This window comes from Trachymyrmex cornetzi, unplaced genomic scaffold (genome assembly GCF_001594075.2).
Source record: "Trachymyrmex cornetzi isolate Tcor2-1 unplaced genomic scaffold, Tcor1.1 scaffold299, whole genome shotgun sequence".
NCBI classification, from domain to species: Eukaryota; Metazoa; Arthropoda; class Insecta; order Hymenoptera; family Formicidae; genus Trachymyrmex; species Trachymyrmex cornetzi.
This window is the reverse complement of record NW_017297680.1, coordinates 1,785,177-1,803,287: the sequence shown is the minus strand read 5'-3', so window position 1 is coordinate 1,803,287 and position 18,111 is coordinate 1,785,177. Positions and strand designations below refer to the sequence as shown.

The 18,111-nt window shown below is 36.0% G+C and overlaps 1 protein-coding gene across 1 annotated transcript in view; it reads right to left on the bottom strand.

The window, feature by feature from the left end:
- The window catches only part of LOC108762451 (ras-related protein Rab-37), an 88,604-nt gene that overhangs the window by 59,912 nt on the left and 10,581 nt on the right, over positions 1-18,111 (bottom strand). The window contains exon 4 of the mRNA XM_018509461.1: positions 4,022-4,132. Within this exon, the coding sequence (XP_018364963.1) occupies positions 4,022-4,132 (111 nt within the window). The remainder of the gene's footprint in view (positions 1-4,021; positions 4,133-18,111) is intronic.

The window sequence follows — 18,111 nt, the reverse complement described above, 5'->3', positions numbered from 1 at the left end:
TAACCCCCCCCCCCCCCCCCTGTGCGAGTATTATACTCACACATTTGTAAATTTTAATAGGATCAAAATACAACTCGATAAAATATAATTGTAAGAAAATTTGCAGATGTAAAAGAGAAAGATAGAGAGAGAATGAGAGAGAGAGAGAGATCTTAGGTCTATTTTTTATTGCTGCACTTTCTGAACTAGTACACAGTGCAATAAGTTGAAATGAAACAAATATGCGTTTATTTCACTTCAACTTATAGTACCGGTTCAGAGTGCAGCGATGAAAAACAGACTTCTAATTTGTGCAAAAACTAAATAAACAGAGAGATAATTGTAAGTAATATCGCCGAGTTTATTTGAAGTTGTATTCCACGCGCGATATCGAAAATCGACCGAAACACTTTGTGCAATATTAATTCCAATCGCGCGCTCGCAGACCTTTCTTAATCAAATATTAATTACTGTTTTCTCGAGAGGAAAAATCGCGCAAGCAATTTCTCTAAATTGCACGTACGTCTGTCCGCGACGCGACGTTCCTCGGTTTTGTAATGAAATGAAACTTTCATGCGCGGGAGAGCGTTCAAGATAGACTCTCTCGCGTTGCCGGAGAAATCCGCAGCGGGACGGTCATTTTGATAGAGCAATTTCAACTTTCTCGAACTGCGAAACGACGATCGGCCACCGGCGTGCGAGCGCGAGAGAGGAGGAGCTGCGAGACGCGTTCTCGTAACTGGAAAGTGCAGCGACTCGATGCCCTATAATCATCAACGACTCGACGTCCAAGTTCTATACTTCGCGATACTCTATCGCGGAAATAAAGCCTCCTATAATGGAAACACAACGAAGTCCTCCACGTGTGAAGACTGTAAACCAGGGGATTGTACCTTACATTTCAAGATAACGTTTACATGGAAATTGTTTACGTATTGTTTACATGAATTTTTTCTGTGTAGACAATATAAGCAATGTAAAATACGTAAATTATGATAAAGTGGATAACAGAATACAGAAAGAAGTCATTTAAATTAATTAATTAATTAAAAATAAATTAGATTTTATGACTTTTTTTTATTAATATATCTAATTTTAATATTAATAAATAAAAATTAATAAGCGAAATATAGGAGTCTTAGACTAATGCAATGACAAAGAATATAGACTTCGATATATAGATTATTTATATGGATGACTCGTAAAACATAGTTTATATAATTTACATTGCAATATGTACATTGTTAGAAAGGAGCAATGGCAACCCAATCCCTTGAGTTAAATAACATTTTGTTACTTTTAATTTTCATATGTGTTAAAATGTAAATTATCCATTTCTGTAGTTAGTTACAAAGTAAACAAAATTCATATTAATGCACATAGGAAATAATAAACTAAGTTTGAGTTAAATTTAATATATTTTCTTAAGTTAAATTGTTTTAGCTAAATTAATATATTCAGTTGGAGTATATAGCGTCAACATATAGAAATAATTAAAAATAACTCAAATTGGATATAATTTTACATTATGAATTTAATGGCATATAGAGATAAATATAGATTATTATATTTTAAGCGTAAACGTACAACACCCTGACGCAAACCAATTGCGTATAAAAATAAATTTTGTGGCTTTGTTTTTCTGTATATTCGATGATAAAAAATATCTTTATTAGTTAACTTTTTTATTAAGATATCTTTTTGTGTAAGTGCAAACTGCTTATCAACAAGATTCGTGTGGCGAAGCGTTAAATTCCATGGATCATCGAGTCGACGATGAAGAATTATGACCAACTGCAGGCTGACAGACACGTGCTATGCGCTTGATAAATGCCAAGGTCGAGTTGAAGCTGCTCCCCGGACGATTCACAAGTCGGCCGCTACCGACGTTCCTCCCCCGTAATTGCATAGTTTATCACAAAGACTTTCTCTGCCGGCGTTTCCATCAAAGGCGGGTAACCAACCACCTGAAAACCTCAATACAAACGCCTCTGTAAATCCCACCGACCTGTCCCCCCCCACTCTCTCTCTCTCTCTTTCTCTCTCTTTTGTCATCTTTTCGGTGACTCGTGAAAGCTCGTTCCGTGAAGTAATCGGGGAATCGAGTGGTGAACAAAAGGGAGAGAGGGACCCCCTATTCGCTCGAACGACTCTTTTTCGAGGCTGGTGCCCCCGATAATCGTCGGTCCGGCTGCGAAAATATCAAATGCAAATGGCTGTCACAGACCCCCGCAATGTTTCTCGTTCTTTCTCTTTCTCTCAAATCGGTGACGTAGCCATAAATCGAATTTCTCCCTAACAAGAAGTCTGAAGGAGATGTCATAAATATTCATTTGATGCTGCGACGGCGAACGACGCCAACGTTTTAGACGACGTGCAAATCTACGCGGTGTCTACAATAGATATTCATATAGCATCAACAATGTCTCTCCTTCTCTTACCTTCGCAAAGATTACTAAATTCCTAGGGCAAGTATAGCAAATGATGTATCGTCGGTATTTGGGACATGAAAGTGGTAACGTTACCTACAGCGATACCGACAGGAATTTGCAAGTGGTGCTTGTTTAGTTTTGCTTCTTATCGGCTTACCCGAAGTTTACTTTAAGTTAAGAACTCAAAGTCAAACATATGCAAACGCATATAACTCAGCCTTAAGAATTTCTACTTAGATATACATACATGTCAGATGATATCTCATTGTTAGACAAAATTCGTATTCGTAAAGAATCGGAATGGTAATATTATAAAATATGTAATCGTTCAAGGCTTAAATTCTTTCCTAAAAGTAAAAAAAAAAAGATATTTTTAAGAATTTTTTTAAAGAAAATTATTTATTCAAACGTTTTGAACTCTTTACGCATAAAAGATATATATTTCATAAATATTTCTCAATTTCTGCATCCATATTCTGCCTTTTTTCCTACTATTATGGTTTAATCAATGATAGTCTGCGGTGATTTGTGGGAGCTGTGTGTGTGTCACTTTTATTCTATGGACCTAAAATAAAAATATCAAAGTTTGTTTTTCTCGTTGAACATTACTTTTGGTACTAAATCTCTAAAATGCCTCAAAGTATGAAAAAAACAGAATGACGGCCTGTCAAAATAGATTTTGACCGCCATTTTATTATTATCAAAACAACGTTCAACGAGAAAAACAAATTTTAATTTTCTTATTTTAGTCCTATAGAATAGAAATGCGAGTTCTCAGAAATCGCCGCAGATCATCATTGGTTGAAAACAGCAAGAGAAGGAGGAGTCTAATATATATGGACGCAAAAATCAGAGATATTCATGAAATACTTTTGTGTAAATAAAAAATTCAAGTTTAAATAGTTATCTTTAAAAAATCCTATAATAAAAATATCTTTTTTCGGCTCCTAAAAAAAATCCCCTCTTAAAATAATTAGACTTTATCGCAGATAACAGTTTTCTTACGATTTACATGAGAAGAATTTTAATTTTATATCGATAAATAATTATTGAGTAAATTTAAGAAATCAAATGTCGAGCTAGGATTTCCCTTTGTCTTCAAATTTTTTTTTTTGGAATACTATATCATTACGTGTGATCGAAGATCTTTCAAGTTAATACATAACGCGCCGAGACAAAGCTTTTATAGAACGCACGCAATGTATCTCATGGTCGTTCGACTCATACATAAACGTGTTGCTCACATTGTCAGACGTTGATACATCATCGTACAGTAACATGTATTGATATTGCAACTAACAGACAAAGAACATATATTAAACTATGGAAGTACTAACACCTTCCAGCTCGTAATTAAAAATAACTGTAACTCGAATATACAATATGAATGTCAAATATTAATTTTAAAATAATTATAAGTTGACAAAGATGGCAGTTCATTAATAAAACAAGAGTAAATAAAAAAATAGGAGATAGAAATTAAATGTAGATAGAAGGCTCTCGCTGAATTTAACTTTGCAAAATAATACTGAGAGGCTTCCATTACATTCCACGGTTTCATCGAGCTGGAAAGCTTTAATTAAATATCTCGATATTGCAGTATTACTTACCGTAAAACCGATACCCACGGTGGCCGCGAAGTTTCCTGGCTGGAATCTTCCGGTATCGAACTGGACCAATAACGAAGTCTTGCCAACCCCGCTATCACCGAGGAGGATTGTCTGCAAACACATCATGCACGCGAATGAATGCCGGATTACAAAAACTTAAACAATTTAATGGGAACGTATATTTGTTGCAAAGAAAAAAAATGAATGCAATTTATATCTCGATCACGAATCTTCAAGTTTATTTTCCAATTAATCCTTTAAAAATACGTCCTCCATTTTTCGCGGACCGCATCGTGAATTTAATATTTCTCTCTTCGGAAGTTTATTTTCCAATTAAAGCATCTTTCCGCATGTATGTCCCTCGTTTTTCGCGGACAGTCGTGAATATTTCCTCAATTGCATTTTGCATTTTAGCGAGAACAAGCAGGAATATAAAAAAAAGCTCTCACAAACGCAATTACAAGGAGCTAGTTTAGTTTTCTAACTCTAGTCAAGTTAGCGTGTCTCTCTGAGCGCAATCACGATTCTATTTTGAGATTGTTTTGTCCATTGGATACGGTACCAACGAACAAGAGAGAAATAGAGAGAGAAAGAGAGAAACAACGTGATGATAGTGCATCGGATAGTGCACCAGTCGCAATAAACCACAGCAGTCCGTGCAATCAGTAGCAATGTCGAAGTCGATTGCAGCGATAAGCGATCGAGCGTAGCGACGCATTGGAGTCCATCTTCCAGCCAATATCAATTCGCATTGACTCGAAATCGAGAAACACTTGTTTAAAACGAATCAATGCTACGGACTATCAACATTGTTTTCGACAGCAAACCAAGCGGGCATCTGTTTAAATGAACGTATTGCACTCGATATCGATATAAACTCGATTTGATATAAACGTTAAATTAAAAATACAATAGAATTTCTATAATTTGATTAGCATTAAATATTTTTCGACGGATTTAATATAAACTTCATTTACTTTATCTCATTCGAAAATGGAGATGAAGAGCAAAAATTCTGCCATGTCACTTTTTATTCATGATTTATATTACGTGTGAATATCTCAGCTAAAATATCAAAAAGTGTACGCGTTGAAAAATGAAAAATATAACAACTTGGTTATATATAATATAACAGGCAGATAATATATAATACAGGAAGAAAGAAATTTGTAGAAACGATTTCTCCCACTGTTTCGTAACTTCCGTACCCGAGCCCACCATCGTCGTCAGACAATAGTGGTTGTGGCAGGAGATTGATATGTGCGTTTCGAGTGTTCCGCGCCGCGCACGCGAGAATATCAATGCCATCGCTAAAACGGCGGGATAAAAAACGAGGGTTGCAATAACGAAGGTACGGCTGTACTATGGTACGTCGATAGTCTGACAGGTGCGCCTCTATTGTCCTAGCGATGGAGGCGTAGGATCGTTGTTCCCTTCCTCATAAAACGTCAGCGCGCGTGCAATAAGTGGTTAAATAACACAAATGTTCTCGACACCCTTGCGCATCGTCCGCTATTTTACTGCTGGTAAAAGAGAAAAAGGGACAGAGGAAAAGAGAGAAAAATGCGCCCGCGTATGCCAGATATTGAAATATAAATGTATTTTTTTTTATGGGCATACCGGTGGTGTCATTTTGGAACTTGACATTCGCTTGTCGTGTCGCGTGATTCCCTCGGATTTTTATATCACTCGTCGTGTTCAAAATTTAGAGAGCCGTTATTATTGATAGTATTCGCGTTACGCTCGGGGATAAATTCTCTCGGAGTAACCGAATAAATATACAAAGGCCGTTCCGATATACACTGCCAATACTGAAAATCTATAGTTTACGTTACATGGAAAAAAAACCAGTTTTGCATCTAAAAATTTAGCTGGACATAGATTAAAAAATAATTTTATTGGACTATCAAAATAATTATGTAAATAGAATACTCAAACATGATGAGCAATGTTGTCAAATGTTTTGACATTCTAGCAATCAATTTGAGTGTCCTATACATATCATTATTTTAATAGTCCAATAAAATTATGTTCAGATTTGTACTTAGCTAAAAGTTTAAATACTTCAGCAAAACTATTTTTTCCATAATATAATATAGATTTCAGTATTGATAGATACACGGTCAAAGTATTACAATGTAAAGCATGACATTCAACTAAATATCTTAGCCCGGATCTACAATAAGTTTTTAAACCTTAAGCCATAAGAAATGGACGAGTCATAGTCAATTATTCTCCTCGCATTCGACTGTAATTGATCAATTTCTTACGGATTAAGGCTTAAAATACGTATTGTAGATCCGGATTTAAGGATTATAAAATTATTAGAACCGTAAGAGTCTTACGTGTGTAAAAAAGAAAGATTGAACTCATAATTAATACAACTACGACTATTTTTATGTTGTTTTATGAAAACAAGAAACAAAGATTAAATACGAGACACAAACGAATAACACGATCTCAATATTCAACTTACTATAGCAGAAAAAGTTTTTTCATTTCTTGTCTTATCGGAAACTATGTCAAAGGAATTTATCGCGAAAAGTTGCGATTAGTATTCAGAAAAAGGTGCAATCACGCATAGGGTGTGCAATCACGCGCGAATGATAAATGTATGCAGAGGAGTAACGAATAAGAAATTCGAAGAGTCCCTAAAAGCTGCGAACGAGATGCTTACAATACTTCGATTCGAGCTGATTCTTAGAATCTCGCTCTTCAAATGGGCTTTTTCGGGCTGTCGAGAAGATTCTATATCGTGTCACCGTAGATTTATAATCCTCGGGCACCTCGAGGCGGTGCGGCGTCCCCTTCGCGACAGAATTTCCATTGAAAGATTCGCGGTACCCTCAGGGGATGGTCGTGACGAGTGTCAGCGAATGTGTCGGCCTCAGGGGCGGAGAAACTTAATTCACTGCCCTCCCTATCCCATCTCACTCTCTCTCTCTCTCTCTCTCTCTCGCTTCTTCCTGCGTGATTCCCCTACTCTCGTTTTTTCTCTCTTTTTCTCTTCTTCCCCTTTCTCTCTCTACTGTTGTAATCTACCTCTGTGTTCTCCCCATTTTCTCCACCCTCGGTGGAACCCCGTTGTGTCTTTGTAGATGGTTGTACCGCCGCGCGTTTCCAATTAATTGCCAGTAATCACGGTGGGTGAGCGAACGTTAAAAGCTCACTGCGAGCCAGAGAGGATTTCGGTGTGCGACAATTGCGCTGCGTGAAAACGCTTTTTAAAGATTATTATATCATGAATTGGATGGCCGGAAAATTATTTTTCTCATAAAACTCTTGAAAATTAAATTTATATAGGGTATAAACTAGTAAATGGTGTAGTAAAATCTTATATGACTCGTTAATAAAATTATTGTAATATTTTTTCACTCTCTTTGAAGATCATTATAATAAGCTAAGTGTTTATTTTATATAACTTGACGTATCGAAAATTACACAGACAATAATTGAGACAAATTAATTAGACGATAATTGGAAAATCAAAGAGATTATTAAACATTATATATAATTAATGATAATATCGTAAATCTATTGTCACGTGTATTTTCTCTTCTGAAATTTGATTCGTTAAAAAAATTTGTATTTTTAATTAATATAATTATATGGAAACACGTTTCATCGATTTCATCAAAAAAATAAATTAAAAATTAAAATTAAAGAATCCTAAAGGTATCTGATAATTTTTATAACATTTTATCGTTACATATAGCGTGTCGATGATATGAAAATTTCTATGCAAACGAGATCAGGCGAGTTTAGTTCTTCAGACAAGAATATGAGATCACAAAGACTTCATCTATCTTTATCGATGACGGCGAATTTATCAACGACCATAAAGTCTGGCTGCCGTTCACTTCTTGCAATAAACGCGTTTCTTGTAACCACCGTGGAACGCTATCGATTAACGGTCTCATGCAATCAGTCGCGATCATTGTTTCTTCGCAACTCATCAATCAATGACGATTTACGGTCGTGCTTTTCAGATTAGATAAATATATATATAATTACTTTATCGCACTTGAAAATTTATCTGTATCGCACTAATAGAATTCATCAAAGCCAAAATCAAAGATTTTCTGTCCCTTATCTTATTGGTAATGATTATTTATTTAAAAAACGAATTAATACATAATTCATGTCGCGATTTATGATTATATAAATATTAAAGAACGTGTTATATTTAACAAACTTTACATAACCAAACGATTCACCCTCTACACACTTTTGTGCTTATATAACACAAATTGAATATATACAGACAATAATACAAATATTATGTAAAAAAAAAATTAAATACATAATTTGGAAACAAATTATGAAAGTACATTCGTTAATAAAATTAACATGTATAATATATTAAAATATATGTTAAATTATAAAAAATAAATGTCAATTTAACATAAAATATTCTAATAATACGATCACATTAATGATCAAACGTGTTAAAAATTTAACGCAGAAATTTTAACAAAAAACGGTTTTAACACGAATACAAAATGATTTTCACCGTGTATAATTAAGATCGCAAGTTAAAATATCGACATAATCATCGGCTAATCCCTTTTAAGTCTATAAGTCCTTCCGGTGAGAGCGCAGGCTGTCAATTATTAATAATACCTACGGGCCCTTGGTCGAGTATATCTCGGAACAGCTCGTAACCGCGACGGAAGTGTAAAGCTGGTCGGTGTACGCGATCGGTTACGAAGCCGTCATAAAAGTGCGATCGTAAAACCGACGTACCATGAAGACAAGCCGTAAAGATTTACGAACGAGAATGTTGTAGGATTCGCAGTCCCGTCGTGATCGTCGATATTACTCGGATCCTGCAGAACGAGTCCTTCCTGCACAGTTTTCGATGAAGTGAAGGACCTGTGACCCTTGACCAAGCGTTTTCATACGCGCATACACGTGCTTCATATCGTGTTATTCGCTCAGTAAAAAGTATTTTCACGTAATATAGAAGGACAGACATACGCTTTTGCAGATTTTTATCATAAAAAAGACATAATTACATTCTTTAACAAAAAAGTTCAAGACCTGTGCGTTACTTTTTTGTTAAAGAATATATCATTATGCTTTTAATTTCTGAATTCTTTTCTAAAATACTGTTATAAAAAAGATATAATTATATAACGAATATCTTCTTTTCTAGAATACCGTTATAAAAAAAAGATGTGTTATAATTATACAATAAAAAATTCCATGCACTAAAAGAGCAATTTTACTGAAGAATTAAAAAGTTCAGCTAGATACAGATTTGAAAAATAATTTTGCTGGACCATTGAAACAATTTTAGATAGAACTGGTTGCTAGAATATCGAAACATTTTGCAGCATTGCTCATCATGCTTAAGATTCCTGCAAAATTATTTTGATGGTCCAATAAATTTTCAGATCTGTATCTAGCCAAATTTTTAGATTCTTCAGCAAAATCGCTCTCTTTCAGCATGTGTTAAATTGGAAGAACTTTTATTTTGTTTTAGAAACGCGATGCTGGTTCAAAGAATCGTAGCAATTGAAAAGGAGTTGCTCATTAACGCCATAGTACGGCATACGGGTCACGTTGCGATTTGCATGAAACGTTCGCGTGCGTTTAAATGCGTGCACGTGCGATCGCGGTGTGTGCGCGTGTGCGTGTATATATGCGTGTGCAGCAGCAGCAGTTGCGTTCGAGAACGCATGAGATATCGCGTTACGTATTTAACGGCGACGCACTCGTAAAAAAAAGAGGAAAAAAACGTGGAACAAATATTGCGCGGTGCTGGAAAAAGGCGTTAGCGGTGCTCGATAAGCACCGCTCTTTAAAAGAATGTGGACATTAAATGGACAAATAAATGTGGAAAGAAAAAGTCATCCCACGCATATTTCAGCGTGACAATATTTTACTGGGGAAATTTTCACATACACCGTTCGTGCAAAAGCTGCGGAACACGAAGTCTTCTTCATCCGATAAATGGATCGGGGGACTTGTCAACGGATAAAGATCTGTTGGCAAGATTTCTTGCACAGTTTGCGCGACGACCGGAAACCCTGCCGTGAAGGAAATGCTCACGACGGAAATTTAGAGAACACAAGAAGGAACAAAAGAAGGCTGAACGCGAAATGCGGGAATTCCAGTTGCAGAATGATTTTATGTTTCACATTCTGGCTCTGCGAAATGTACCATGAAAGAAAACACGAAGAAGTCATAGATTCGAAAGAATACTCGATACCGTATTTATACGGCAAGCAGCATATTCGCGACGAAATTTAAGAGAAAAAGAAAGAAAATATCCTTTTCATATATATGAATGTTTAGAAAATTATAAAAAAAAGTAATGATATAATCCTTATCTGAGAAATTTTACTATATCGATATTACATCGATAAAATAAATAATAAAAATTTCTTAAAGACGTATTAGGTGTATAATGTTTGCGAGAAATGACTGGAATTGAATACTTATCATATATATGTATATAAATGAATGTTACATAGGTATGAAACAGTTCAATAAGATCAATATTTATATTTAACAATGCAATTTTATCGTATAAACGAAAATGTTCTCATTTTATCTTAATTGTTTTTTAAAAACATGTCACATTTCTATCGAAATAATTTTTTATTCAGATTCTAAACCGTCAGTCAGCCAAATTTTTTGTATTTACTTTAAAACACAATATAGGAAAATCTGTATCAAAATCAGTATTAAAAATTGTATGCAATTTTTTCATAAGTTTCTCATTTCGTTAAAAAAAATGTGTAATACATATTTAAAATTCTAGTAGAACTTTTTTTTCGGAGCTAAATATAACCTCATCGATATACGATGTAGTATTACCATAATTTTTCTATTACCATGGTATTTCCATGCGCGAGCCTAAAGTTTCTTTCTTGAAGACTCGGATCATTCGCATTTTCATATCCAGCGGCTTTTAGACACGGCAGCGCCGCGCATAATGCCGCTTTTCGTGTAGTCTCGACGTCCAATGGCGCGACAAGGTCGTGTACATTCGTATGCTAATCATTGACGAGGCAGAAGGAGAAACGCACGGATGAAACAGAGGAGACGACGATTCGTGCGGCGATACGACCGATAAACGCGAGCGCGTGGGTTGCCCGAAGTGTGCGATTCGCGTTTTGCCTTGAGCATCAATGCACCACGTAGCAATGCAGTTCAACTAGATAATCAATATAATATAGCGTTAATATAGTGTGCAATGGCATGTAAATATAAAATGAATATATTTAAATGTATTCCTCATTTGAATTTAAAAGCCGAATGATAATTTTTTAATTAAAGACAAATCAATTGTAATTAAATTTATTTAGCAGTTAAATAAATCCATTATTAAAATCGCAAGTCGCGAACTTTTTTTTCCCTCGATCGCGAAACGTTGATAAAACATGGTGTTTTGCTTTTCAGACATTTAGACACATGGTGTGCACTTCACGTACTGTAAGAATTTTTCAAATTTTATGATTCTCATAAATAGAAAACCAATATCTATAAATACTTTTCTATTTTTATGAGAGAATCATAAATAGAAAAATTCCTTCAAGAAATATCTTTAGATTTCCTAAATCCGATGCATGGACGTATTAACTCTCCGCTATATGGAGGAAAAGCGAAGAGTTGTGTCGATTCGAATGTGAAAATGTGATCGATCACGTGGCGTCCGCTGTCAAAGCGATTTCGCACGCAGTTTATCCACGTGCAAGCTCGGTGCAAACTCGGTGCCTGGTTACGGTATTAAAAGCCTCAACGGTATTTTGCGATTACGAATACGAGCTGCGTGATCGTGGATCGGTTTCAGAGTACACCGCAATGAATCGAGCTATTTGCGAGTGCACGTGCAATCGCTTGGTGGTGCTCGGTGACGTCGCAACGTGACGGGAGGCAATGTGCACGCATCGCTGCACGTATATACGCACATATATGTTACACATATATACGTCTATCATAATTCAAATTTTGCGATATCATTTGCCATTCGAGTATATCATTTCTCTTTCATAAAAATTAAAGAACGATAATTCTCGTACTGCGGAATTTTCTTTTTTTTCCAAGGTTCAGATTTCCATTTGCAATTACCTTGTGGTTTAGATTTAATTTCACTTTAATTTGACGATAATATAAAAATTGTGTTTTTTCTTTAGTTATTATTAATCTCTAAACTGATAGATCTATAGAATACTCATATTTTACTATTATAAAACGATCAGTGTAGTGATTAACCATAACTAGAAAAATACAACTTTTATTATCGAGCTAAATCTAACCGCAAGTTAGAACCGCAACATGAAAAACCGGATCCGAGAAACACACAATTTTAATTTTTTTTTACACAATTAAGAAAATCATTGAGTATCCTTCTGAATGTACACGCGTAACAGAAAGATTGAGATTTGATACAACGATATTATGAATACCGTCACAAAAATAATTTTTATGAGAACCGTGCATTGTTCGTCACGCATTCTTTTACATGCTGCATGTTTCGTCGATGTACGTTTCGTTGTAGAGTTTCTCATTATTGCATAGTATAACATTTCACCTCTACAATTTGTAATCTTTATTTCGAAACATGAAACCTTTAGTATTTATACCTTCAAATCTTTTCTCAAATAACGAAAGCTTTCGGAGCAACGAGCGACTTTCATCTTGCAATTTATACAAGTCGTAATTTTATTTTAAGATTCTTAAGTTCTTGCACTTTTTAAAAAATAAGAATTACTTCTCTGGTATAATGCCATAAAATTCTTAACCCGAATAGATTCTTTGTATCTATATCTAATTGTTTCCAGCCATCGCATTCTCTTTCAAATAAAACGTAATAAGAAAGAGAAAAGATAAGAGCGAACAAAGAATCAGCAAATATAGATACAGAGTCCATTGGGGTTAAAAATTTTGGTGTTATACCAAAATTGCCTAGTCGAGTTTCATTCCTTTCTCTCAAATTCATTAATAATTAATATTTTAAGAAAAATTCTGTTCTTAAAAAATTGTTACAGCAACTACATCTTCGTTCAGCGTACGGGCATCATGTTTGTGACATAATTCTTGCCAAGTCGCTATAGTAGAGAAAGAGGACAATTTCTCGTTTTATTTTACCCCTTCAAATATTACATAGCGCCTCGTATATAACAGTACCAGGTGCTGGCGACGCAAGTTCCTCTTCCTCCTTCGTCGGCGAGAAATCTCACGAGTAGACAACGCCATGCGCGATAAAAATAACTCGAGCCGCATCGTCGCGGTCGTCGAGCGCTTGTTTAATAGAGGCTCGCTGTTCTTCGGTGCAACAGCTGCGGGTGGTTAGATTATTACCGAACGGGATTGAATCAGTCAAGCACAAAATGAACTTCAAGTCCGAGTGCGATCGAAAATACCGCCACGCGCGTTTCTTGCAAATGAAACAAACTCGACGCCATCAAAGGAAAGAGAAAGAAGTAGGGAGACGCGATTTACAAAGTTTGAAATTACATTAAACATGCGCGCACTATTAAAGAGCTAATTTGTCCTCTCTTTGAAGACAAGATCAAAAACAGGAGCGATGTTTATTTTCTATGAATTGACGAGAGAGAGAAATGGTAATTTGATTCTTTTATTCAAAACTACAGGAAATATTTGTCGTAAACAAATCCACTGTTATGGTTACGATTATGGTAGGACGTGTCATGAATATGTTTATTATTTCTTGTGTAGTCTGCGCAATTCTTCTCGAATAATTTATCAATTACCAAGCTTCGCGGCTCAGTAAACCCAGTCGGAACGTTGAATATTAATTTGCCTAAAATTCATTCAATATTTCCAATATTCACCGATAAAAATGTAACAATTGAACGCTTACTGTACTTTTTCCAAGAAAGTTTACTGCTGCAAATCTACTTCCTGTAAAATGTTTATCTTATTTTAACTTTTGTGGATGCAAAAGAGAAACTTTTTTTAGAAACCTTGCGGGATTTACTTTTATATAATTTTCTTCCAATATATTTTCAAAGAAACTTTTTATCTTTCTAGGCAATTTTTAGAGAAATTTTAAAGCTACCAATTAAAAATTCAGAGTTACTTTTATCCGAGTTCTTTTTCAAAATTTATTACAGTTGCAGTTCTGCAAACAAAGAAAATCAGTGAGCGATAATAGAAGATATTCCAGTCTTTGTTCTGCACAGTTTAGCCATTAATTTATAAGATATAAATGCGTGTGAGTAAAACGATATCATAATTCTTTCTTACCAAGTTCCTTCTTAGCAATGTATGTGAAATAATAAATTATTCTATTTTCTATTTATTAAATAATTCTGTATCAAAGAATTAATTTTTAAAATTATTGCACAAAAAATGTAAAAAAACAAAAGACAATAACGAATACAAGCACAAGGAGAGAATTTTTTCTTAGAGTTTACCCTGAAAATATGATAGTCGTGTGACAACATTGTATTATTTCAAAAAATTTTAATGTAAATCTCTCTCATTCATTAATAAAATTACAATAAAGTATAAGATAAGTTTAATTAATTTTACTGAAGTGCATGATAAAAATCTTTAAAATATTGTATTGTACCACACTATCATATATTTTCGGGGTAAATTTTAAAACAAAGTTCTCTCCGTGCAACATTTTCCACGACTCAATTTGACGTTCTTACGAAACGAAACTAATCATGTTTGCTCAATATATTTCTTGTTTAAACGAAATTCCATTTCACTGTTCACATTTTCCTTATACATCTTTGTCAACCAAAAAGTCATCCATTATAGTCATATTCTCCGATAAAAAGTATTATCAATATCTTAGAAAAACGTACAATTTTCTGATAAACATTCCGAAGATTCCAAGTATGAATCAAATGACACTTACAAGAAATTTTATTATATCGTATTATCATCGAGGTCATCGTCTCTGGATTACTATAATCGCGGTTGTATCTACAAGCGTGAGTCCTCTTATCGAGGAATCCGTCGCGCCGTTTCCGGGACGCAATACGTACGATCGTCACGACCAACACGAGATCTAACGAGCAAACGCGGTTCCATACGCGGAAAGATCGCTCATCTCCCTTGCGGCAACCGTAAAACCGCGAAGGACGTTGCAATTTCTCGCGGTGGATGTGGTCGTAGCCGCTTCATTCTCCTCTTTCCACTGTCATTTTTGTCGTACGTCTCGCTCTCAACAGCGTATTAACAACACTAATAAAAAAATATGCGCGTTCTTGGATAAAAACTCTTTTGTGAGTTTTTCGAGACTGTCTAAAAGACTGCATCATCTTACACAAATAAAATCAATTCCATATTTTCGTTAAATTTAAGCGAAATTTCAATAATCTCGTTGAGGTAATATTTTTTACAATAAGTTCTTTAAGAACACCATTATTAAAATTGACGATCAATGTAAGTGATGTTATTTCCAACTTCAGTTTACGATTGCGTTTCAAGTTCGGCAAACCGAATTGGCGAACCTAAGAATTAAAAACATATTTATAGCGTTAAAAACATTTGCAAAATTCGTTTCGATTAAAAATAAAATTCTTTTTCTTATTTGATAAAATTCAAGATGCGATTTTATCTTCGAACAGAAAATTGTGCGGATGAGCCTCTCGATTTAAAAAAAAAAAAAAAACGATTTTGCACTTTTTCATTGGCGACATCACGGAGAATCATGGACCAAGAGTAAAACCGGAAATCGACTGACGAGATAGCTCACCCCACGAACGGAATGCTTCGATGTCTACGTGTACATCGCTGTTGGTCTCACCGCTTCGTCCTCCCGCCGTCTTTCTGCATTACCACACGGCCGCTAACTCAATTGGTATGCGACTGCGCGAGCCCGCCAGATGCACAACCGCCGTTGAGGTCAGTGTGCGGTGCGTTGTCTAGCCGAGTTTCAACCGAGCGTGCATGCTGTATTGTAAAAAGAGAGGAAAAAAAAAATGCACGCATCTCGCCAGCGAGTCTCGGAAAATCAATCCCGACTCCACCAATCATTTGAGACTGACGGTTCAAATTTTCGCATGTATCATGGAAACTGTCCGAATATATACGAGAGAGTATATATATATATATATATATGCAAAATTTTCACTAAACAATACGTCTCTGTCGGACTTATCAGAACGTGCGCGGTTGAGTAGTATAATCGAGGCCGTTGAACGCAGAACAAGATGAAAGGCACGTGGGTGGGAAAAGAGGAGAAAGGCTACGCAGTTCTCTTCCCTTAATACGATATTTATCTTCCCCTTCTCAGAGAGAATCTGCAAAAATCAAGTTGGTTGCTGCGCGGGGTCTTCAATTATCCTTTATAGGCGGTACGAAGTGAGTACTGACGAGGTGCCCGGACGGCCGAAGAAAGTGCAAGGCAAGAACCGGCTCGAGAGATGGTAGACCCCCTACCGGTTTTACTTGGTCCCCCTGTGTAGTAGCTTATTCAAGCCCGCCGCCCCTCTCTGGCTTCCCCTCCCGCCGCTCCTCCGTCCCACGTTGAGTAGTCACGAAGAGAGAACCCTCTCCTTAATTGCAGCGGGACGACCGGGAAAAAAAATGCTCGATGGCTTCTGGGTTCTACTTTATTGCGCGTTGACTCTCGCATACGGCTCGAAGCATAAAATTAAATGTCACGCGCGGAAAAGTGCAACGGAGGCCCCGATCGCGTCCTATATTTAGCGCTCGAAGCGTTATCGCTCCCGGTCGATCTGAGCTGAAACTGATCGAGAATTCAGACCCCATAGATCTAGAGTTTGTCTCTGGCAAAATATTGGTCCTGTATTATGTGATACATCGCATACAATTATTAATTATCAATAAGGATTGTCAAGGACGATCCAAATTAGCCATTCAAAATATTAAGCATCTTGGTGTTACAATTGTCAAGATAATTAAGAATTTACTATTATAATATATTAGAAATATGTTTAACATTTGCCTTTTTCTTTACCACGATGTATATTGATATGTTCCCTTGTTATCGCGCAGTTATTGCGTTCCGTTTAACTTCACACTTGCATTCGCATATATCGTTCATATATGAAAATTAGGCGAAAGGAAAAATTGTTAAATATATCCGAAGACTGTAGCTTTAAAGAATAGTAAAATTGAATATGTAGAAATATATCCATAATTGAGAAAAATAATTGTTTTCGTGGACGATCAGATCTATAAGACAAAGCTTAAGACGCTACAGGTGTTATCTAACGCGCGTTATCCGCTAATCGCGTTCCACCGGATGCGAATGAAGACGACGAAGGAGCAGATAAGAAGGCGGCGAAGACAGAGGAATCTTACGAGCTGGAAGCTCGCGACGCGCTCGCACGCTCGCGAACGAGGCAAAGAGAAGGACGTGATGAAGCGAAGAAAAAGACGGAAGAGACCGGGAGAGAGAAGCCGCGAGGAGCGAACAGGAGCGAAGAAGAGAACGAAGACGCAAAATGAAGGACGGGGGAATCGTCTCGGGGGCCGTACCACGGCTACACCACGGACCTCTGGCATTCCCGATCATTATTCCACGGGTTTGCCGAGGGAGAGGAGGACGGCTTCAGGCTTGTCCTTGGCACGGAAGGCAAGGTTAATCCCATTGCATCTCGGAAGCGTGGTGATCTACCGATCGACGACGAGTTGCTTTGCTGCCGAATTGCGCGTATTTGGTATCAACTCAAGATATGATTCATCATGAAAGAAACTTCGTAAAAAGACGAGGAGCTTCTTATTTAATATATTTGTAGTTGAAAGTCATTCTCTTTGAATTAATACACAAAAGAATGAAGAATGCTAACAATAATACTCTTTAAAGTCTTTGGAGTGGAATCTCACTCTAAAGAGTGAAAATTAAGCCAATCTTGATCGACGACGAGTTGGTTTGCTGCCGAATTGCGCGTATTTGGTACCAACTCAAGATATGATTTATCACGAAAGAAATTTCGTAAAAAGACAAGGAGCTTCTTATTTAATATATTTGTAGTTGAAAGTCATTCTCTTTGAATTAATACACAAAAGAATGAAAAATGCTAACAATAAAGTCTTTGGAGTGGAATCTCACTCTAAAGAGTGAAAATTGAGCCAGTCTTGATAAAGAGTTGCTCAATTTTCCATCTTTAAGGCCGGTATTCATA